General features: G+C 41.5%; 2 protein-coding genes across 2 annotated transcripts in view; both read left to right on the top strand.

Moving 5' to 3' along the window:
- The first annotated feature begins 2,537 nt into the window (after positions 1 to 2,537).
- LOC134189181 (uncharacterized) lies at positions 2,538 to 23,273 on the top strand. Its single transcript, XM_062657420.1, has 8 exons — positions 2,538 to 2,628; positions 10,232 to 10,372; positions 10,443 to 10,889; positions 10,952 to 11,329; positions 12,978 to 13,118; positions 13,184 to 13,636; positions 13,696 to 14,028; positions 23,134 to 23,273. The coding sequence occupies exons 1-8, from the start codon at positions 2,571 to 2,573 to the stop codon at positions 23,271 to 23,273; spliced, it is 2,091 nt and encodes a 696-aa protein (XP_062513404.1). The 5' UTR covers positions 2,538 to 2,570.
- A 1,296-nt stretch (positions 23,274 to 24,569) lies between these two features.
- Positions 24,570 to 25,000, top strand: part of LOC134189180 (uncharacterized) — a 16,517-nt gene continuing 16,086 nt past the window's right edge. Inside the window, exon 1 of the mRNA XM_062657419.1 lies at positions 24,570 to 24,926. Within this exon, the coding sequence (XP_062513403.1) occupies positions 24,570 to 24,926 (357 nt within the window). The remainder of the gene's footprint in view (positions 24,927 to 25,000) is intronic.

Raw genomic sequence — 25,000 nt, 5'->3', positions numbered from 1 at the left:
CTGGTTTAATTAAAAGGTCAGCTGTAGAGACAGGCGTCTTTAGATCTATAGTGGCAACTTCGTTTCCGGTCGGTCATGCGAAGATGGCCTAGCGTCGCGAGGCTACTCATCTTGCTGTCTGCAGTGAACACCACCAGCGCCCACCACTACCGCACACCGAAACTTACCAAAATGGCAATGAAATACAGTTCTTGTCCAGACAAGCATTTGCGCTCTGCCACGGTGATTTGGTATCTCAGTGATTTGATACCTAGTCTCGCGCAGCCAGCCCTCCCCTTCTGACTTTCGTTAACTAGCCCCTCCCCCTTTTAATTCCGTTGACCAACGGATGTCAAAAGGGGAGGGGCTGGCTTCGCGAGACTATTTACCAGGGTATCATATCACCAGTGATATGTACCCCATAGGTACCGTAATACCGGGCATTCCACCAGAACATTGACATCCATCACAGTAAAATGTGTCCCTCAGTAAGTTTATGCCGTGTCTCAAAGCCATTGTCATCCTGTTGGAATTTCTTGTACACCTCTAGAGGAGCTGTCGCTGTACGCATGCCTAAAGCTGGATTTACAATATGGGAACGCTTGTGCGTCCTGTCACGTTGTCTTGCGTGGGAGTGGCAAGTATCGCGTCACACGTGTCGTACCATTCACAATACGATTTCAGCGCGCCGTAGACGTCGCTGCCTGAATTATTGAACTGACCACTCGCGCTTCGATTTTCTACTAGCAGAACTCTGTCGGAACCCCCAACTTGCTCAAAATCAATTTCTAGGCGTTCTCCCTTGCACGCAGGTCTTTGTACGTCTTGCAGTTGATCATCCACAAGCAAGGATAACTCCCTACACAATCTATAGACCGCTCAACGTCGAGTACAGCGCCCAAATCAATAATCATCGCCCTCAGAAGCCACACGTGCATTTATAGCTGGCTGTGATTGGTCGGAATCAAGGTGCTACTTCCGACGCGATGTGTACAGCTTCCGGTTCGACGCTCAAATAGAACTTGGTTCTATTTGGACGCGTCGCGTCCGTCGAACGTCGCGTCGCGTAGACCTTTTACAATTTGAATTTGTACTACGCGACGTGACGCGACGCGAGGCTCAAGCGTTTGCATATTGTAAATCCAGCTTATGGTAGCACCCCACTCACTGGTATGCTTAGGCTCCATGCACGTTTAAAACAACTCTACCATTCAAACTTTCAAACCAATATTCTATGAGGAAAAACTACTCCGCTAAATAAATCATTAGTTACATTACTGTCATATACGCCAACTACAAGCGCATGCACCAACTTACGACGCTTTAGCACAACTAAAGTACATACTACTGCCAACAAAAGTTGCTGCTACTAGAACAAACATACTTGCATGCAGCTTTTCCTTTCTCTTGCCTCGTATTCTAATTAGCTAACACAAGTGTGGAAGTATTCATAGCATTTCTGATTGAAAATCATTCCCCCTTCTTCTGCAGTTGCAGTAGACAGGTATGATCTCTGTGGACTGAGTATAGTTACAACAGTGTCTTTGTTTTGAAGGAAAAGGTCGCATACGGTGCTCTGGTAACCTATCAAACAAATGCCTTCTACAATGTATACGTCACTGCTAAATACATGAATCAGCAAGCGATATTTGCGCTATATCGCTCCCCCCTCGTCGTTCCGGAATATTCACTTGTTGAAGCGGCTTTCGGTGAAATGGTAGTACATACAGTCTACGGAAACAGCCCGCGCGTTATCTTTCAAAACAAGACCCGGATTATATGCATCTCGTTGTGTTACAATGTCCCGTATTCGGGTGCTTGATATGTCAACTACTTTACTGATAATCTATGTAGCCACCAGACCTTTTTCTTCTCCATTGTCGCAACGTGTAGGGAAAAGAAGGTTTGGAGCATAATTTCAACGATAGGTATAGGATGCAACAGAGGACGAGTTTTCGTAGGAGAGGGACGGAAGTAGTCTCGTGCAGCCAGCCCCTCCCCTTTTTGACTTCCCTTGGCGGGGAGAGGGTCTAGTAAGGTTCCTTTGATGTCTTGGTTCTGCCGACCCCAGCATTCCATGGGGCATAAAGACATAACGATGATATGTTAATTGAGATAAGCGAGCAACTGATGGGAACGCACTACTAATTAGTATCCGCATGTACAGCGATGTTTTCGCTTCTGTTTCTGCTGCAGGTGCTACTGGACTTTGTAACCCAGCGTGAGCATTCACATTCGATAACAACTCTACTCAAGATAACCGATCGTTTTCGCTGATGTTTTGCGCTTTGGGATTATCCAGGTAGTTTTGAAAGATAGGCTACGTGGTTGTTCCGTGCACTGATATGTAGATCACTGGTTGTGGGTATCAAATCACAGGGGTACCAGTCAACAGCGCCATGTACTTTGATGAGCAATCAAGCAGTTTGTGTTAAAGTAATATTTTCCTTTGCAACTATACGCCCGCAAATTCGTTCGAAAGTTTTAGAGCAAACGCTAATCAATTGTAATACCTCGGATTTAATTAATGCACTCTTAGTACCCGTATAACAAATTTATTTTGTGTACATGTGGGTTTTCAGTCACTCAGGATGAAACAAGTTTTGCTCTCTGCATTTCTACTGTTTTCTCTGCAAGGTGTTGATGCAGGTAAGCTGCTGCAAATCTCGTTACTTCAATGTTATTAACCTAATTAACGAGACTAGAGCCTACTAGAGGTCGTAGTGACCTAGCATGCAACACACCCTCCACTGCTTAATTGGAAACAGTAGCACCCTCTTTGCTGTAGTTTTTTTGTACGAAGGTCTAGACAACTTTGTTCGCGTTCACGTTTTGATCAACGAATTTATTTGGTGGTCTCCCTACAATACTACGCTCTGCCTTTCTGTTGCCTAGGAGGAGTAGGGATAAAGTTCAACATCAGAAAGCGCTTCCCGACAGGAATTAAATGCCTACAGTACTGGAAGCTCACCGTAGTTCATGTACACTCAAATGTCCTTTCATGCCCCCGCCGCCCCCAACTTGCGAGTCGTTCCGCCGCCTCAGATTACTGGTTTCTAGCAATAAACTTAGGCAGGCGTAGAGAACCAAATCAACAATTGCTCTTGCAAGGAAACTCGTCGGTTATTAGCAGATTTGCCATTTATAGACAGATTTGCATGACCACAAAGCTGCAGTATGTACATATCATTTTTTCTACAAAACTTTCTTCTCAGTTGTTGACCGTCAAGTTGGAGGGCACCTTGCCCCAACTCTGCCGCCACTCATTAGCTTTCTTTCTTCCCGTTGTAACGTACGCGGGCCAGCTGCAGGTCTATACGTGCACGTACGTGTGAATTTCATAGAAGATCATTTACATGAAGTTTTACATGAGACCACGAGAGCTCTACTTTTCTCTTTGCTACACGTTAAAGACTTTAGCTGCTACCTTAACTAGTACGTAGAAGTCTAGTGTGGAGCTTGAGGAAGATGCGTACATGCATGATCATTGTATCTTTAGACATCATGCAGCAGGGCCGGATCCAGAGGGGGTTTAGGGGGTTGCAACACCCTCTTTTCCAATAGGCTTGGTTCAATAATTTCCTATAATTTCATTAGAAAAGAGAAAATTAGTAATGCTATAAACAACTGCTATCGGTGAACTCCCTCTTTCAAAAATTCCTGGATCCGGCGCTGTGCAGTGCTAGCTATAGGATACGTACATATACACTCTAATCCAAAATGTGCTATTTCAGCACACCTAGGTAGGTGTTCAGTTTAGTTGAAGCCGTAACGAGCACAAAGCACAAGTGCTGTTCTTTTTAACACGCCATGGCGTTCGCTTTATCGCATCTACGCGATCAAATTGCCTCGGTTGTAATTTGACATTGTACTATATTTGATGCTATCTAGATATACACCACACCTGTTCTCTCTCGTTCACTAACTATAATTTTTAGTCACTGCAGGCCCGGATCCAGGAATATTTGAAAGAGGGGGTTGACCTGGTAGCTGTTATTTATAGCATTACTAATTTTCTCTTTTCTAATGAAATTATTTATTGCTTAAGTTGACTACTAACTTGATAAGCTGACTATGGTATACTCGTATGTAATCACCTCTAGCAAAAATCACAAATCAGCAGATTAACTTAATTGATTGGGCCCCTACATACTGAAATGGTCTTAGTGTGCATAGTCTTAGTAGTCAGTCTACAATGTTCTAGATCTCATCTGTGGTAGCAGAAGCAGAACGTTATTGCAATCTGAGCAGATAACATGCCTAGAGGCAGCAGCCATCACATTCAAATTTTCTTACTAAATACGCCTGAGTGTGAGACTCTGCACTCCCTTCGATTTCTTTTATCAATGGTGAACCACGCCTATCGGAAAAGAGGGTGTTGTAACCCCTAAACCCTTAACCCCTTCAACCCCCATCTGGATCCGGGCCTGCACTGCCATAAAACGGTTAGCAACGTGCGCTACGCCAATTGAACGTATACCAGATAAAACTCAAACAAAGTTCTAGGTTGTATCTCATGATCAGCAAATGTGCACTCCTGTTGCACCATCTAGCGGTATTACACTTTATAGTAGTTATTTGTTCTAGCGCAGCCTCATCTCTATAAACACAGACATCACCCACTGTGAGTGATCTGCCCGCCCGCCCGCACGCCCAAATAATACAAAATACAAATACAAAATAGAGCGTTAGACTAGGGATAGTACGTAGTAAAGAAAATAACTACTGAAGATCAGGTTTGCTCATTTGCATCCTAAAAGCGTACTGAAAATAGTGGCTGCCCAGGTAGATATTTGCTACTCCCTAGAAATCCGCGCTCTTGTGATAGAATATATGGGAACGCAGGGGTCTGCGGTACTATAGTAAGTGGGGGGAAGGGGAGTTGAAACAGGAAGCACGATGAAGTATTACGAGCAGTGGTGGCCAAACCGATAAGTACAGTCAATACAGTTCACTGTACAGTTCGAGCCTGCAATGTTACTTACAACTTGTCAAGTCGGCTCTAGTGCCTGGATGTTTTCACTGGCAACTTACTTTAGTAGCTGGGATTGCGTAGATAGTTGTTACTAGAAGACTTGTGGGCATCATGCTTACTACTACCATCCCCCGCTTTACTCTAGATATGCTTCTGAGGTCCAGTAGTGTCCCGGATCTGATCTCGCGGTGACTGAGCCTGACCTCGCTGCTACGCTAGCGTCATAATAGTCCTACTGGATGGCAACTAGGTAGATTAGGTCACGTCAGCATCCGTCGTAACGTTGTTGCTGTAGAACTTGAAAACTGATCGCATGCACCTATTCTCGGTCACAGTGCTTGCCATCTCGTTTCCACAACTCCGTTTGAGACGCAAGTCATCTAGGTCGATAGGCTCATTATATGACTTCCTTTCGTTGTCAACGTCTACTCTCGCAAACAACGAAGACTACGGATGACTCACGGGACACAATCTCGGTTACGTGATCTCGAGTGATTTTTTCGCAGATCTGAGGCGTTCTTTTTGGCTAATGTTATAGTCATCACCGCTGGCTACTATACCTACGGGGTGATGTTAGTGCTTATCGTACTGTTGCTACGACAGAACGTGAAATCTGAGAGACAATACTCGGACATCCGGGATCATACCTCGGTCAGTCGTTTCTGCAAGGCGAATTGAGACGTTAGTCATGTCTGTTGAAGGGTTGCTTTGGACGTTTCTGCCACTGAATAGCCGGTTTGTCTCTTCAGTGTTTACTGCTTCAGGACTGTGAGAAAGGTGATGGTCTACGGGACAATCTCGGTCACGCGATTTTGAGAAAGACAGGTTCCTCAGTAGGTTCAACCGTTGTATTGTGTGATTTGTCGTCTACTGTTGTGCTAGAGCTATATTGTCACGAATGTGTCTGTCTAATTTACTATTTTTAGTACTCAACCATGGTATCTAGTGCAATGTGATGACTCTGAATTTTCACATTTTGTTGGCAGTTGACCAGAGATTATTCCTACCCGTTTCTACAGATAGAATGATTCTTGATCTTGGATGGGATGGTTGATGATTTTATGAAGCAGAATTGCACATGTGTACACAAACCGGTTTTTTAAAATTTGTTCTTCGGAGAGCTGAGAACAAATGAAAATGGTGACATGTTGCCAAAGAGAAAACAATCTTTCTAATAGCTAATGTAGCTAAAATCTTACAATCAACAAGATTGTACACAGTTAATGCAGAGTCCTGACATACTGATGAGGCATCTTGTGATATTCAACTTGTACCAAAATGGATTTAATTTATAACTATCTTCTTATTTATTATAACAGTTTATAAGAGCAAACAATAGACAAATCATTTGTCTGCTGTTGTTCTTATAAACTGTTAATGGCAGACACATATTTTTAGTCACCTGGCATATACCTGTAAAATTCTTGTACCTATATTTGCAGTACTTACCAAAGGGCTAAAAGAGCATTAAAAGAGTTCCCACATTGCAATGTCATACTTCCAGTAATTAGTGTCTCAGGCTACATTAACTAATAGACTTGCCATCACTCTACTAAGTGTGCGACAAACAATCACAGCCAGTAAAGCAGTTTCATTTCTTCCCACATTTTCTGAAGACAGGAATTACCAGCATATTGTAGGCATATCTATTTGCAGTCAAGTTTCCAGTTCCAAAGAATGATATCACATTGATTGTGCCAAACAGTTTCCTATTGCAGACACAGTAGCTTTACAGACATACAAAGTGAGTTGGTCTTATTGATATCAAAAGGGTGCAATCCCCTTCATGATAATCAGTATACAAAATATGCTAATTAGCACTAAACCAGATGTAGTAAATAAAGGTTATTTTAGTTATTATTCAAAACATAGTGTAGACAGAACAATTAACTGCCTACACAATGTAATTATTAGAATCTGTTATTTCTGCAAATTCACTACAAAACATTCTTAATTAGCCTTAGTCGATTGTGACCATAAGGAGAATGCCCAATGAAGATAAGACCACTTACCTCACAGCTATAGAACCCAAGGAGTGCGCTCATACTGTGACTGAAATTACGTCCAGTTGACCATCATCTTTCTCACAGTCCTGCAACAGTAAACACTGAAGAGACAAAACCGGCTATTCGGTGGCAGAAACATCCAAAGCGAACCTTTCAACGGACATGACTAACATCTCAGTTCATCTTGTAGAAATGCGAGGAAAGCGATTGATCGAGATATGATCCCATATGTTGGAGTATTTGTCTATCAGATTTCACGTTCTGCTGTAGCAACAGTACGATGAGCACTGACATCACCCCATAGGTATAGTAGCCAGCGGTGATGACAATAACATTAAAAGCAAGAAAGAGCGCCTCAACTCTGCGTCTGAAGGGAGAAAATCACTCGAGATCAGGTGACCGAGATTGTGTCTTGTGAGTCATCCGTCGTCTTCCTTGTCTGCGAGAGTAGATGCTGACAAGACAAAACCAACAATTTGGCGAAAGGAAGTCATATAATGAGCCTATCAACAGAGATAACTTGCGTTTCAAACAGAGTTGTAGAAACAAGATGGCAAGCACTGACCAAAATGTGATACTCTGTGACCGAGAATAGGTGAGTTCTACAGCAGCAACTTTACGACGAATGCTGACGTGACTTGCTCTACCTAGTTGCTATCCAGTAGGACAATTATGATGCTAGTGTAGCATCAAGGTCTGGCTGTAGCTATTTGGCAGAGAATGAGTGACAGAGTGGCTATTAATAGTGGCACCAAGAATGCTATTGAGGGCACATTTTTGGCAGCAGGCAAAAATTTGACCGGCATCCCTGATTTCAGTCTAGGATGCTATTTACATGCAGATCCCGTTCTTTGGCCTGGGCTGAATAGATTATTCATTATCCCATTGAAGACAAATGAAAATGTTACCGAGTGTCTTAGCAGTGAATTTCCCACTCAGAATCGTGTATCCGGGCAGCAAAATCTTGGAAATCATGTACAGTCACTTGCTCACTCGTATATAGTTTGACATTCAGTGGATGAATTCGAATCTTGCTCTTCTCTTGTTTTTGGTAGAAATCAACAGTCTTTTCTTGTAGCGCTCGGTGCTGGAAACGCTTATATCTATAGGTCGGATTCGGTGCAAATGCAATCAGAATTTGGAGAGAACGCAATAAATTGTTGATTGCTGGAAGCATTGCAAAGGACGGCGACAAGTACAGTCCACATGGGATTGGTGCGGACGTGCATTTGAATGAACCGGAAGGTGTAGCGTTTGCGTTGTTGAGAAATTTTTACGCACGGCTTGACCCCTCAAGAGGGGAGCCCGTGCACTCCGAAGAAATCTGACCACGTCACTGTTGCCCTGTACAGGTTCGGCGTGCGTGAGCCAAATTCGGCAGAGATCAGACTCGCCGTCTTAGAGAAACGCTCCTACATACAAATACGCACACAGACACCTCAGGGGTTTCCCTATAGTGCGGCGTCGCGCTGTTGTGATGGCGCTATGGTGATGACTGTATCTCAAATGATGTGATGATTGTATCTCAAATGATGTGATGACTATCTCAAATGATGGTTGATAAGGAATTCCAAAAGTTACTTGACAGCACAGCAGTAATTTTATCTGTCCAAAACGTAATTACTTGACGGCAGAGCAGCATCCAATTATCTACAGGGTTACAAGTCTGTCACTCGTGCCTTGACCTGACATTAGTCCCAGCTCACCACACCCACCACTTTGTAATTAGCATTTCCTCCACCCTGACCTTGTACACATAATCCTGTAGATAACTAGGTGCTTGTCTGTCGTCAAGTAGATTTGGGCAGGTAATTATGTGTTTTGTAGCACCCTAGCTTTGTCTGCACCAATCAGTGTCCAGTATTTGATTACAATAAATGACATATCCCACTTCCGCTACATATTGACCAGTCAATAAATCGGGCTGTATAACTGCCTGGGGCTACTGGTTTATCAAGATGTGAATTGTTTGTGAACATAACAATTAGGCTACTGAAACATATCTGTCAGCCAGAACAAACAATACGTGTGGGTCTACGGATGCGTATGGAAATCATAATGAGTTCTTTCATGCGTGTAGCAAGTTCAGACCTGTGCAAACTAAACTGAGAGTCGTCCTTCTGGAAAAAAATAACCGTGGTTAGGCATCCAGCTATAGAAAGATTCTCACTCGCACAGAACGCTGTAAACCAGTATATGGTAGAAGGTGGATACGGCTTTCCATCTTGCCTCCGAACTTCATGCACAAACCTTGCAAGCCAGTAGTTCATTTCTCTGTTGTTCGTAACATGCAGATCATGCACGTACCTCCCGAGCGCTCCCTCTTCAGTTGGCTGCTTGTTTCTCCATTTCTTCCATGCGTTGAACACTCTAACCACACATGCAGTAGCTTTTGTGGGGTTAGTGGGAACACACAAATCGAGAAACTTATGAAAACTACTGGACGAAATTGGAAACGAGATTCAGAAGACTGCTGATCAGAAAACAACATCAACGTCTAGCAGTTTACTAGCTTCCAAAAAATCAATAACTGGCAATTCTGCTGTTTCAATGTCCAAGTCGATTTCAGAACATTTTGCTACACAACTGATTTGAACTTCCGTGCCTAGAGGATATCAATGCCTCAGCTGGGAGCTACAAGCCGGTTATAGACCTTCTGGCAAGTGTATAAACGAATACACCCCGCTGTGCCCAGCTCGTTAGCACTTGGGCTTTGCCCTCGTGCCAACTTGTAGGCGGAGCGGGGTGTATCTCGTTTATACAGTTGCCAGCGGTCTATAATCTATACATGTTTGTAATAGGTTAAACGTTTAAGTTAGCAATTCTGACTAAACATCCTTACATGATAACTGTCTATTCTGACAGCATTCCAATCAGTTCAAGTCTTCAAGCAGGTGTGACATGTCTTCCATATACTGTTAGCAAAGATCTGTATCCACCAGACGCTGCTATGAATTTGTTGTGTTGTGATAAAAGACAGTAATGCATATCACCTTGACCTAGTGACTATCCATGTGGCATGTGTTCCTACCACGCTATCATGACATTTATGTCAGTGGCTACACCAATAAGTCTGACAATCATTAATTAATTAAAGTTACTTCTTCTGTTTAAGATAAGATCTTGGTGGCTAATTAATATTAATAAAATGCCGCGCTGTTATTAATTCCTGGGGAAACCCTGCACCTCTCCTTTATATACAGTATAGAGAAGATATTGGTAAAGTTGTGTTGAATGAGCATATTGTAGTGACTAGCTTGTGTTTTTCCAGTGGATTGCATTTGGGGTAGTTGGAGTTCCTGTAGTGTTGAATGTGGAAATGGCACCAGAACTCGGCAGATTAGTCAAGCAGCTACAATGGGCGGTCAGAAGTGTACAGGACTATTCACTGAGATTTGCTTAGTAACATCTTGTATGATTGTGGTTATTGTAGTCAGACACTTGTTGCTTTGTTTGAAATGTTTGATGCTTGTTGATGCTAGGTAAAGCAACCAATTTAGCTGCTTCTCTTCAAGCCACAGTGATCATGAGTTCAGTCTTCCCTGGCTACAATGCTACATTGGCTATAGATGGCAGTCCAAAGAATGTTACTGGACAGATAATTGATGGTTTTGATTGTGCTGCTACAAAATATTCTCTGAATCCTTGGCTTAAAGTTGACCTGAAAAGTGAATATCTGGTGTCACGTGTTAGAGCTATTTTTGTAGGTGATACTGGTAAAGATGTGTACGTTCATGTTGGTAGCAGCTTAACAAACAATGGGAGTGACAACCACAATTGTGGAAAGGCTCCATCTGATAGCTCTCATTACTGGAATGCAAGATGGCAAGGTGTTAGCTGTAGCCCACCAGTTTGGGGAAGATACATTAATTTACAGAGAATAGTGTTACATCACCTTCTTCATGTATGTGAGGTGGCTTTCAACTATGGTTAGATGATGTTGTGGTGTAGGTAGGTGTTGAATGAAGAGTAAAATGTTTTGTTGTTATAGAGTTGGAGATTGCTATTCTGGACAATGGCACGAGTATTGAAGGATCAATTGTGGCAGTTTATGAGAATCAAGATTACTCTAATCCTATTGATTGTGGTGTCAGTCCTGATGTGACCAACTTTAATGCTCTCTTGCAATGGAAGCACAACATCACTAATGACATAGATACTTTAAACAATGACATAGAATCTTCGGCCAGTGATATAGGAGGATCTGGAAGTGGACAGAATGCTGGTGTATATCAGGTGTACGAGAATGGTGTGCAGCGGCTCTACATCAAGTCAGCTAGTGTCTCTGACAGTGGAGTGTATACATGTCAATATATTGCAATGGATGGGTCTATAGTGTCAAAGTCGTTTACACTGAATGTTTCAGATGGTGAGACTGCAAGCATGCAATAGTTAGTGGATGTTTTGGGGTTGTTTTTGGTTATTTATTTACTGAATATAGACTATTATTGTATTATTTGTATTAGATGTATATGGTTGAGTGAGTGAGTGAGCTACCTTTTTCTGTGTTGAATAACAGTGAGTGAGTGAGTCAAAAACAATGATGCTGCTTTTACCATTTCAGCAAGATACTTTGGGTAGCTGTAAGCTTTGCTTGGGTGTGTTGTAGTGTCTAGTTCGTGTAAGTGTTAGTGGTAGAGATATCTGATTTACATGTTTTATTGCATGCTAGATTTTCCATTTAGTTGTTGACAGAGTTGCAATTACTTCTGACTTTCTTTATTTGGTTGAAATACATGAGTGGTTGAGTGAGTGTTATTTATGCAGGCAAATTTCAGTATTTACTGATCTCTTAGGAACTCTGTAAAGATTTAAGTACATATCAAAGGATTTCTATAAATAACCTTTATATTGTAACATAACTGAATTATGGTATAGATATAGCTCTACACAGGTTTTTACCTAATTGCTTTTATACTTGTATATTGTTTGACTAAAATTTCCCGGCGGCTGTCTTCTGGTAGTAAGATATCATATTTTTGAACTTTGATGTTGTTTTGGGCATACTAAGACACATGCTAGACTTGATAATCTTGCATGTATTGCAACATTAGTCAAACTCTGTTATCAAATCTTTTTTCAAATTTAGGAGTACCAATTTCATGCTGACATTACAGTTACCACAGGAAGCATGGCACTATATTGGTTCAAGTATAATTAGAAGGGCATGTTAATGCTAGAGCATGTCTATTTTGAATCTTAATTCTGCGAAACTGAGGATGCTACACTGCAGTTTGGTAATATTTGACAAGTACTTTTGCACTTTGAGCCAGATTGGGGTTCCTTACGCTATGTACGTGACCAGGAAAGCACACATCTTGTTCCCGTGCGTAGCATCTGCCTTGATGTCTTTCTCTGAGTAATCGTGCACTCAGTTTACAGTGAGCACCAAATTTGTATTGTTTAAAGCTTAAACTGCTGCCGTGCCTGTCAGTCAACACCTAACTAACCAGTTTTGCCTTTGTTTTGTCTATTGATCTTTGCACATGCGCAACATATGAACAGCACAAGGAGGCCTTACTGGCGATCAAAATTGATTTTCTTGCCAGGACACTTGAACATATGTTATGTGCAATAGCTATGATGCGAAAGCTACCTCACTTGAGATCAGCTTAAGTGCGCATGTCCGACAGTGATCACCCCTCTCTTATAATGTCGTTGACTTACTACTTTTCTTTGAAGATGAGACTGAAGGACAACTTGTTTGTGTTCAATGTTTAAAGGAATGAAAACACACATTATTGAATTTAGTGTTCTAAATAATGAGCAATATCTGGTGAGCTGCTGTGGCCTAGTGGTTTAGGTTTGGGACTTGCACTTTAGCATCCCCAGTTTGAAACCGAGAAGGGCCAGGCCATCCGTGGGCAGCAGGAAGGGCATCTAGTCTGTAAAGTGCTCACTGCTTCAATTAAAGTTCCATTTAGTTGTGCGCCATCTTAGCCCTTTGGGTTGTGTATGACATTAAATTACATTATAATGGCAATATCTTTATTGACCGTTTTGTGTTGTGTTTCTAGTGGATTGCATTTGGGGCAGTTGGAGTTCATGTAGTGTTGAATGTGGAAATGGCACCAGAACTCGGAAGATTAGTCAAGCAGCTAGAATGGGGGGTCAGAAGTGTACAGGACCGTCAACTGAGATCTGCATAGTCACTTCTTGTATGATTATTGTTTTGTGGATGTCGCATTTGTTGCTTTATGAGCAATGATAGTGATGTTTGTAGGTGTAGCAACCAATTTAGCTGCGTCTTTTGGAGCAACAGCGACCATGAGTTCAGTTTATAGTTCTAACTACTTTGCTACATTGGCTATAGATGGCAGTCCAAACATTGTTACTGGACAAAGCCTTAATGGCTTTGATTGTGCTCAAACATCATTTTCTCTGAATCCTTGGCTTCAAGTTGACTTGCAAAATAAATATTTGGTGTCACGTGTCAGAGCTATTCTTTTCACTAGAGGTGAAGATGAAAACGTGTATGTTCATGTTGGTAACAACCTAACAAACAATGGCAATGATAACCACAATTGTGGAAAGGCTCCATATGACAGCTCTAATCACATGAATGCAATTTGGCGAGATGTTAGCTGTAACCCACCAGTTTGGGGAAAATTCATTAATTTACAGAGAATAGTTTTACATGACCTTCTTCATGTATGTGAGGTGGCTTTCAACTATGGTTAGATGATGTGGTGTAGGTAGGTGTTGAATGAAGAGTAAAATATCTTGTTGTTATAGAGTTGGAGATTGCTATTCTAGACAATAATAAGCATATTGAAGGAACAAGTGTGGCAGTTAATGAGAGGCAAGATTACTCTAATCCTATTGATTGTGGTGTCATTCCTGATGTGACCAACTTTAACGCTCTCTTGCAATGGAAGCACAACACAACGATTGACGTGGCATCTTCAAGTGGACAGAATGCTAGTGTATATCAGGTGTATGAGAATGGTGTGCAGCAACTCTACATCAAGTCAGCTAATTTCTCTAACAGTGGAGTGTATACGTGTCAATATACTTCAACTGATGGCTCTGTAGTGTCAAAGTCATTTACACTAAATATTCGTGAGGGTGAGACTGCAATGCATGTAACAGTTAGCTGGGTGTTTTGGGCTTTTTGGTGTTTTTTTTAATATGAAATGAATTGTATTTACACATGCACTCGAACATATTTATTTCGAGTGTATGTGTATGTTCAAGTGTAGTACATTAGGTGTGTGTGTGGTGGTTGTAGACCTTGTGGCTTTACCTGTATATTTGTTTCATGCGATATCAATGTTGTTGATTTTGTTCCTTTTTATTTTATTAGCATAAGATTGAAAAACTGTTTTAGTATCAAGTATTTTACTGACTGAAAACATACATTACTTAATTAATTAATGATGTAGGACATACAGAGAAAGAAAGCATTTGGTTTTCTTTAATTTACATTAATTTTGGTTTTTCAATCAATGTGGTGATTTTTGGTAGTAAGCTGTTATGAGTTGAGAATCAAGAGTAATGAGTGTGGCTCAAATGCAACACTGGAAGGTACTTGTTGTTGCATTATTGATGATTAAGGCTTGGCTCTTATTATTCAATATCTACAAGAGATGACGGCAATTTAGGTTATATTAGAAATCACACAATGTACCAGTGATTGAGAGGTCTGAAATGGTACCAGTTCTTATTGCTTCCAAATTCTCTTTGGCAAAACAGTTTTCTAAAATTTGCATTGATTGATTCCAAATGACATAAATACATTTTTGTTCAAATAAGCATTATTAGGTTTGACTGTTTTCTTGGCATTTGCAATGTTCTTAGTAATGTTTATCTAGCTAGTGGTTGAGACTTAAGAAATTTGCAGCTGAAATTTTAAGGCAATTTAAGGATGTCGTTTTAGGGACAGAGGTGTTTTGACAACTTGGTAGCCTGGACTGATTTAATTGAATTGGTAATGACCAGTTTACTTTAATAGGTAGTTTGAATTTTGTTGAGTAGCACTTCTTTTTAATGTTTCAGAAGTGAAGAAGAACTTTACAATTTATTAGAAAGGATGCTAGGCTAATGGATAAACTTAATTATGATTGCTATTTTATTTGTTCAGTGTTATGGCTGACAGCGTTGCATAAATGTTATTGTTATGTTATGTACAGTCCTCGTCAAAACTATTGACACATTTCCGGTTAACTTGTACTATTTTGGAAATTTTTCTAGTTTTGCTATTTACTAAGAAACCGCGCCAAATGTTCTCAAACAGCTGAAAAGCAGTCAAAAGCTATTCATAGTCTGTGCATCTGCGTTGAGAACTTTCCATCATCAAATGAGTCGTGAAAGACAATGCTAGGATATTCTTTTACTATACCGCTTCAAGATCATAACATGTCTCTCGCTCTACTGTTTCAAAAGACTGGACACTGGAGAATGAATTCGGCGCAGAGCTTCTCGTGGAAGACCAAAAAACTAGCTGAAAACCATCTAACAGCTTCAATTAGTGAACAGGATGATGCAACAAGGAACAACGAATCAGCAAACAAACTTGCCCATCAGCTGACATTGCAGGAAGGAGTGACGACAGCAGTTGTTGTCAGTTCTTCCACCAGCAGAAGAGAACTTCATGACGCAAGCTAAAGCTACACTATGCCTAAGATAGTGAAGCTAAGAAAACCAGACTCTGGGCGTCACGGTTCTTGATTGGCCCGTGAATTCACTAGATCTTGCACCAATAGAAAACCTCTCGGCGTCTATCAAGCGGCGTATTAAGCTTCGTAGGTCTCAACGTTCATGAACTTGAAGACACAATCCAGGCGGAGTAGCACTTGCTGATGCCTTGTGATCTGTTGCCATGCTGTTCATGGAACGCACATCTAGCCGAATGCGCCTTTGTCTAGACAGCTACGCTAACGAGGGTAATGCTATCAAAAAATGAAAGGAGGTCAAGCTACTGATGCGCACTTGTGAGTTTCCAAAGTCTAGCAAACCTACGAGCATACACAATAGTTCTCTTCTATGTAAAAACGTACGTGACCTGAAAACAGATGCATTTCTGCTCACACTACCCATGGCCATGCCTCCAAGCGTAAATGTGTCAATAGTTGTGATGCGGACTGTACCTGAAGAAGAAAATATGGTATACACTAACAGATGGCCCAGCTTTGCTCAGGCAACACGTGTAACAGCACGTGACATCGACAGCATGCCTGTGATTCCTGGGAAGTGTGGTGGACGACGAAACAGACCCGGACATTGATACCGCTTGCCTCCTCCTTTAATTAGTGTTCGTGTGCGACAAACCGGGTATGAACAGCTGTTTTTACCACACGCCGAAGGGAACCCTGTTGTAAAAACTGGACTCAACTGTAACTTCTCATTGCAGTTGTCACTTCCATCAACGCAGCCATTGCTTTTTTCAGCAAATGTACGTTAGCACACGTCTCTGAAATGTTGCAGTAATGCAAATCTCCGAAATGTCTCTTTAAGGCTGTAGAGAATTGAGAAACTCAGTAGGGTAGTTAACCGCTTGGTGTGGATCTGGTACTGAGTCGATGGATTTGTATGGTTATGCTGTCCCTGGAAATTGAATAATTAGATCCTCATTGAGTTTGTCCACACTCTATGTTTGATGGGGCAGAAATTTCTCGTTTGCATAGCCAGTCGCTGTCTCCGTAGTGATGGCAAATGTTAAGAAAGACGTTATGTTTCAGCTCTTTGAGACAAGAGACCATGGTTTCACATGGTAAAATGTGCAGTCCATCTTGTGGATCTACAGAAGTTTTGTTCTTACCTATCTCAAGAAGCTTAAGTGAGAAGTTTTGCTGCAGACTGATCTCTATGTAAAGACATACACAATTTTGTTGTTTGAGTACGCTGACATGTTGCCACCGGTAGGAAGTTTTGATGCTTGATGCAAGCTCACCTGCTTTTGTTCGCCTGAGTACGACAGGTAGGATATGGCGAAAGTCTTTTGCCATTGAAAGTGTTAACACTTCTCATGACTAAGCTATTACCTTTAAGGTCACATAAGGTCCTGTCAACAGCTTCAAACGCAATCTTGTGTTGCATGGTAGCTACATCCCATACAATGAACCTTCACTCTCACAGTGAACGTGCCAATCTCATTCCTTTAGCTATGTTACATGTAGGTGATTCCACGTGTACATGTTGAGGGGCAGCTTGAATGTAGACTGAGCTGTTCTGCCCCCATGAGAAGTGTGCCTGCAATACCAGATGAGGCTACTGCTAGAGCAATAGTCGTTTCTCACCAACATTTGTTGCAGGAGCAGATTGATAACAAACTGTTTCCTGTACCATTTGGTGCATCAAGAAAGAATACTTCAACAGGCCTGTCTTCGATTTTGGAAACAACGGTCAAGTACCAGAGTGAAATAGAACGGTTGCCGTCGGTCATCGGTCATTGACTGACCAACTGGTGTTTATGACCGACCACAAGTTTGCTTTGATCGGACATGCTTACATGACTGTTTATGTCGTAAGAGTTATTGCATGGATGGTAGGGAATCAATGAGCGATCCAAAAGTCCAGACAACTGACTGAAGCAGCAGGTAAGGTCTAGAGTTATTATCTCAAGAAGTGTGAGTGCAAGTAGTTTTAGAGCAATATCGATATGTCATATTTGTTGCTTCCAACATCATTTATAGCACAAGCTGCAGTTTATTGCACGAGCTGCAGTTTATTGCACAAGCTGCAGTTTATTGCACCAGGTGCAGTCGAATATGATAATGGGGGGGGGGGGGGGGAGGGCCACGGGCTGGTAACTAAAGCCATTCATTTACAAGACGATAAGGGACCCAGCCGAACCCGGGACCGTGTTTACACGAAAATTATTTGGGTTGAGGTAGGCTCTAGGCCCACTGGCACGGCTCCCTTTCGAATGCTGGGTTGGGCCTCTTGTCATGATATAGCTCCCTTCACCCATCATTGACACAAGCGCACATTCTGTAATCATGGCAGAAGATCATGAACTCATCTCACGTGCTATTCAAGTAATTTAGTCATGCCATTGAGCTGGTTTGCACGCTCTCATCATGAGTGCTGTCACATCTTGGTCAAATCTTACTACAGACCATGTGAATGACTTGCTCTTCAGACCCTGCGCATCTAGCTGAGATGCCAATGGTAGCTGTGAACATGTGAATGCAAAACAGGACCGGGCCCGGGACTACAGGCCAGGGTCGAGCTTGAGACACAATTTATCGTACCCGTGTAAACGTGGCTTAAGTTGTTTGTTGAAAAACAAATTGCTCTTGACTAGCTTGCTCAGACATATCTTGATCTGTTCATGTTATTACTTTACAGGCTTTGTAACCACCATGACCACTACCCGTCATCATCATGATCAATAACAATGCAATAGAACAACAGCAAACAAGCCAAATTTTATGTTTTGATTTTGATAGAAAATATATACAGTAGTGAATATGATTGAACAAATAAAGAAATGGAACTGAATGTTGATGTTGATAAATACAAGAAATGATTATGAAATCAAATAAGAATGAATGCCCAAAATTTAAAGAGCATAATGTCCGGCCAAAAATTTTACCTTATATTCCACTCTGGACTACACATATCGTTTGTTCCTGTGTCAAACATGCATCATTTTTATCCACACATTTCTGTAGAGCTTCCACGTCATCATAAGAGATGTCTTGTAGAATTTCTTGTGCTAACCATGGCTTTAGTCGTTACAAAGGAACAGGAAGCCCATAAGTCTCCAATCCCTTCCCAGCAAGTGCCAAGATGTTGTCCTCAATTAACACCAAGCACTCATTAATGACTAAATCGTAAGCAGAGACTTCTATCCCAGGATATTCCTTGTTGCACTTGATAGAGAATGTCCTCACTCAAACCATCTTTGTGCTTTTTCACAACTTCCATTGATTGGACAAACCGCACGCTTGGAGCATAATAAAGAAGAGGCTCCTTAGCTGAGATGGTGAGCGGCACATTTATCTTTAGTGAGGGTACAGTGCCCCCACGCATAAACGCCCATCCGGGAGTGATGTCAGGAAAGTGCGCGTAATTCAAATGTTCTGTCATGTTTATCGATGAAACTCGGTAACAAGATTCAGCAATCGTAGCAGCATTTTGTTGTGAAAGAACTCAACAAACGGTTGCGTTTTACAGCGGGCCTTGCTCGAGGAAGCACATTTTCTTCGTATTGCACATTTGTCTGTTTTTACGCTACGGTGTTTCATTATTTAACTAGTTATTTTGCAGAAAGGGACATGACATGATTATCTAGGTAATCATCGTGGCGATTCTTGAAACGTGCTTTCGTTTTTGAGATATTGAAGAGAAAGGCCCCTGAAGAGGGATGCACATACCGTCGTAAATCTCTACAAAACGGTAACGGAATATGGTGAAACGCAAGGATAACATAGCAGAGACAATTTCTAAAATATTCATCATGGGGATTTCTGATTGATGCTTTTGACGCAAAGATATGACAACATGAATATGTGCAACATTCTGTATTACGCCATCCATAAATATTTTTCACTTACAGTAAAAAAACAACCAAAAAGCTACACAGAATTAAAGATCTAAAAACTATACAAAACAACTAAGGATTGAAACGCCTGAAAAACAACAAGACTAAGCATCATTCAGTCTTCTGTAGTGAGAGTGACAACCCAGTCGTCCAAACAGTCCTGAATGTCTTTATCTAAGATCTCCTTGTCTGGTAAAAGTTGCCCGAGTTCACAAGAACTGGTAGAAACTTGGGATAGGTCTTTCACGTAGTCAGACATCAGCGAAGGAGACGCTAACCCGTCATTCCCAAAATGGGGACCCTCCTTTTGGTCAACAGGAACACTCATTCGCTTCCGTCTAACCTCGTTCAAAACACTTCTTCTGTCTCTGAACAGCTTTTGCTCACTTCGACGCACGGCAAAGAAGACAGGTGCAAGAATATGGCGCGGTTGCTGTGCGACCGAATAGCGTTGCAACAGTAAAAGGCGGAGCTAAGTTTATCAACCAATCAGTAACAGGCAACGCCTCTATCGACAGCCAATCACCGCCTTGTATTACTAACTTTCTTCTAGAAGGTTATGTGACATCATAATTACATTACCAGAAAGCCCTTGCATCAAGGACCACGGGCATCTAATCAGCTATAACGTACGACCTCGGGGACCCGCACCAGGCCCCGCCGAAGTTATGGGTGTTTATGCGCAGGGGACTGTAGCATCCCAATGTGCATTGTCTTGAAGCAGTCCTAGAAGATTACAGTCTTGACGATAAGTCTCATACACTGCACCATTGATGGTACGCAGAGCAGCAAATGATATTGACCTGGTCACGTAATGCTATAGAAGACACAAAAGTAACATTCTGTGTTGTTGGGGTGTACCGTGTAAACTCTTCTAAGTGCATTTGCCTCTTGACTCCTGGATATCCTTCAACAGTCTCACCCTGAGTTTGTCTCTTCCACCTTTTTTCAGATGAAATTCCAACAAAGTACTGTGGCGCTTCATGATATAACAACTCAGCAAAGTTATCTTGTTGGCACTGCTGAAAAGGCTGCGAGGGTAGTGGGCTTGGGGGCTTGTGTATCTGCTGCTGCGAAGTGTTGGTTGTGAAATACACTCTCTGCCCAGTCTCCTAGTGGACAGCAAGGTGTTCCACAGTTGGATGCTGGTCGTGTATAGGAAATTTGAGAATTCTTCAAAATTGCCTCATTGCTGTTGATGTTTCTAGCCATCTGGTAGCAAGTAACTTCATCTCTTTGATTCCCTTTTTGTAGACCAAACACAGCCGTGTCAGATCCTTTGTAATATACTTACATACGTACTTATGGATTTGACAGAGTTGCAGAACTCAGAGCATTGAAGGTCTTGGAGAGGAGAGGACAGAAAGGAACAATTATTCATCTGTTGTCTACTGGAACAGTTTGTTTCCCAGCCACAATAAGCACAGTTTTGAATCCTCCATTCCCAGACTTTCGGTGCCAGTACAATTGACACCCATCGTTTCCAGTCTGTGTTTCAGAAAGAAATGATTTAGGATAACCCTTGAACACTTTCCTGCTTGCATATGGGGCCTGGCTGTTTATGGCATCGCAGGGACCATGAACCATCTGACTTTTCGCAATATTGAAAAGGTCTGGGTCTCTTTCTGGGTCTGGCAACTCCACACCGATGAAGGAATCAGTTAGGTTTGCATGAATTTTTTCAGGCAACCACAGCAAAATGTGAGCATAGGGCAATCCACATTTCTGCCACTCTATAGTATACATGTTGCATCTCGTCTTGCCAAAGATGTTGTGCTTAGTCAGCAGTTGCATCGTCTTCAACATCTTTTGCCTGAATACTCTTGCTAATATAGCATGTCTGTCTTTAGGCTGTTGATTGGGAAACAAGTCTTGTTTAATTTGTGGCCACTTTGGATTACGGGTAAACGTAATAAAAAGGTCTGGCCTTCCATAGTATCTTACAGATGTCAGCATCCTGTGTCCTCTCATGCCTATATCTTGGGCCACTAGCTGTCCCAGATTGACCGCATTTCCATCATTTATTACAGCATCTCTCAAGCGTGAGTAATTATCAACTGTAAGGGCCCATTTCTTTAATCTCCACATGCTAATCTGGTTGAGCTCTACTAGATTAACCGGAAGTATTGCAGTGGAATCCAATAGGTGTGGAATAAAGAAACATGCAAGTAGATCTGAGCATGCGCATGGTGTTAGTAGTGCAAAATAGATCAATGTTGTCCTTTTGCTTGTCTGTGGCTGCATTTGCAGCTTCTGTGTTTGTTTTGTTGTTTGATGACACAGATCTGTTGATAGTGACTCCCCTGCTTCATTTCTGCACACATGTACTAACTGGCCATGCCTATCTCCACAAACTAATCCACCTTCTTGCTGGATTAGTTTGTGGTGTTTGGGTGAGCTCAACCAGATTAGATTGTGAAAATAAAGAAACACGGTAGTGGTCCACAAACTCAACCGGATTATGCTGTGGAGTTAAAGAAACGCACTTTAAGGTTCTTCTGATGGGTCCTGGTGTAGGTCAACTGCTCGCTGTCTATTTTTGCGTGTACATGTCAACCACAAACTGATGGAACAGGTTCTTGCAGCGTAAGATGTGATTAAACGTATCCTCTTGGACCATCAGGTGATATGCATAGAAATCCTCTGCAGAAACCATCTTTGATGGATAAAGTGAGTTAGTTGTAGGACATACTTGGGGAACAGCAAAGTGAAAGCCATCCTGGCCCTCCCAGAAAATTACTATAATGGATACTGTATGACATCATACGACTTGTTTGTTTCTGAAATACGGTGAAGGGAGTTGTCTCGGACATGCAACAACAATGCCTCTCTTCTCATGCTGCTGCCCAACCATAAATATCCTACCTCGTCAGTTATTGGTGCATTAATCCGGTGTGCATGTTCACCATCAGGACACTTGTCTGCTCTGATGACTACTCATTTGTGTCTTTTAGCATCTTTTCCAATGTTGTTTTAAACTTAAATTAAATGATTATGGTGAAGCATCTGCTGTAGGGTCATGATGATGTCTCTGAGGAGTCCTTTTGTAATGTTTCATCTGCTATTGTGTTGCTGCTGCCAATCACCCATGAAATAGATTTGAAGAAATTTTGGTTGCACTGAGGAAAGAGGTTGCAGCGACCCTATGAGATGATTCACTTGTCCTTGAACTTTGAAGCTAGACATGAAGCTTGATTCAACTATTCTTTGGATGCCCCAAATGAAGTCATTCGAAATGCAGAATTATAGAGACGAATGTTTGCAAGAAAGTGCATCGAATCCGGTGTCTCACCAATCACAAGCTCTCTTAATGGATAGACCAATGTGGTAACCAGTCTTGTCGTTTTGCATTGAGCCATTTTGCGTTGACAGACAGACAGTGGACTTTCCTTTATAGTTATAGATGGTGGCTAAGTCAGGAACAGGTAATATGAAAAATTTTAAGAGTATCACTGTTAAAATGCAGCATTATTGAGACAAAGCAGCTGGATCTGATGAAGTACAGTCAGATCATTTGATATATGGGAGTAGTACCGTAGTCAGCTTCTTGGTGTGGCTTTTACAGACTTTCTAATGATTCGTTTGTATTTGATCAATTCTTGTCTGTCGTTGTGCCAACTCTAAAGGATAAGAACGGAGATTTAATGAACCTTGATAATTATCGTGGAATTGCTGTTTTTCAGCAACGTCCAAGGTTTTGGAGTACGTTGTACTTGAACGGATAAAGGATGTGTTGATCACCAACAAGCAACAGTTTGGTTTCAAACAAAGGCACGGATGTGGAGACTGTTCTTTTGTTCTGGAACAATTGATTACTATTTGAAGAATGCATGGCAACAAATATGTGTTTGTAAGTGCTCTGGATCTATCTAAAGCATACGATAGAGTCTCGTATTATCGACTATTTCATGATTACTGGACTGTGGTGCACCAGAGTACTTTGTGACTACTTGCTAACTCTTACTCATCACAATACATGCAGGTAAATGGAAAGCTCAGGTCTCAGAGATGTTTGGTGTCAGCAATGGTGTCAGACAAGGCAGTGTCTTATCCCCGTGTCTTTCAATGTATATCTTGACAACTTGTTAGTAACGTTGAAGCAGAGCGGCTACGGAGCACGGATAGGTGGAAAGTATGTGGGCTGTATAGCATATCCTGACGATGTGACTGTGATATCCCCAACATGGTATGCTGTGCAGAAGATGTTGGATGTATGTACAGAGTTTGCCCAAGAAAATGGCTATTCCAGTGTTCTCGCCAGTACCGTCAGTACTGTCAAAATGACGGTTGGGAGAGGGAAGAGACGTTTGGAGCGGGGAAAACAGCATTAATTGACGGTTGGAAACAGAATCGGAAAGCCTTAGCAAACATAGTGTGGGATGTTTTCCTACAACAACCATCATGGATCTAAAGACATTAGCAGTCTTGATAGTCCCAAAGTTGCTACAGAACAATACATATTCTCATGTCAGATACATTTGGTGTACAGTAATCTTAGGAAGTGCATGGTCTCCTTGTTGATGTTTGAGGTGAATTCCTGTTGATCTTTCACACAAGAGGTGCTAATGAGACTGTGGTTGCAGCAGGTGTTCTACTAATTACTGTTTATCTTCAATCTCATGTTTTGTACACCCTTACTCTTTTAGGTCAGCTCACAATTCCACTTTTAATTAATTATGTCAATTTGTCATTGTAATAATGTTCTGTATTACCTGTCTTTCTGTCTGTGTTATGTTTATTGAGTTCAATGAGGTTTATTTAACAATATTATTCTGTATTGCCTGTCTGTCTGTCTGTGTTATGTTTATTGAGTTCAATGAGGTTTATTCGACAATATCTGAGTGTCAATTATATTGAATAGTCTACCAATCATGCAGTAGCTATATACATGCTGCCATTCTGACTCTAATAAAGTAATAGGATGATGTCATTACCAACTATGTCAACATCAAACATTTGATGATGTCATATTGACAGTTGCCAAAATATTCTGGCTAGAACGCTGTATTCAATAGCAAAAAGAGTGTGGTGACAGTTTTACTGAAGTCGCAAGTTGAATGGAAGTAATCAAGATGTACTTTTGGATGGGAGGTTAGTTCATCTGGGTGTTGTTATGGATATGCATGGACGAAGTGAACCGGCTGTAGAAGCAAGGACGAGAATTTTCTATGGAAGTGTGAATGGAGTAGTAGGCAAACTTCTAGGTGTATGCAGGAATGAAAATGTGTGGATGGGAATTATGGAGATGTCACTATTCCCAATCCTGTCGTATGGATGCCATCTTTGGGACTTGGAGAGAACATCAGTAGCGAGGATATTAACTAGAGCTTTTAGAAGAGGAAGTAGACGTGGATTGGGACTGAGGCGAAGTGAATCTATTTGTGATCGCTTTGAAAACTTCATGAAAGCCGTGGAGCGAATAAGGATAATACAACTTAATGTTCTAAACAGGACACAAAACTCTGTGAATAGCATAGTTAGTGGACTAAGAATGCTTTCTTCACCATAGACTGTAGTTTAGCGTCATAGACAGACGTTTTGTCTTTTTTT

Source organism: Corticium candelabrum, chromosome 13 (assembly GCF_963422355.1).
Source record: "Corticium candelabrum chromosome 13, ooCorCand1.1, whole genome shotgun sequence".
NCBI lineage: Eukaryota > Metazoa > Porifera > Homoscleromorpha > Homosclerophorida > Plakinidae > Corticium > Corticium candelabrum.
This window is presented reverse-complemented; position numbering and strand designations above follow the sequence as displayed.

Excerpts from the sequence above, each read along its gene's own strand:
- LOC134189181 (XM_062657420.1), top strand. The coding sequence starts at position 2,571 with ATGAAACAAGTTTTGCTCTCTGCATTTCTACTGTTTTCTCTGCAAGGT. Across the intron at positions 10,373-10,442 it reads GATTTGCTTAGTAACATCTT|GTAAAGCAACCAATTTAGCT; the intron begins GTATGATTGTGG and ends TGTTGATGCTAG. Across the intron at positions 13,119-13,183 it reads GATCTGCATAGTCACTTCTT|GTGTAGCAACCAATTTAGCT; the intron begins GTATGATTATTG and ends TGATGTTTGTAG.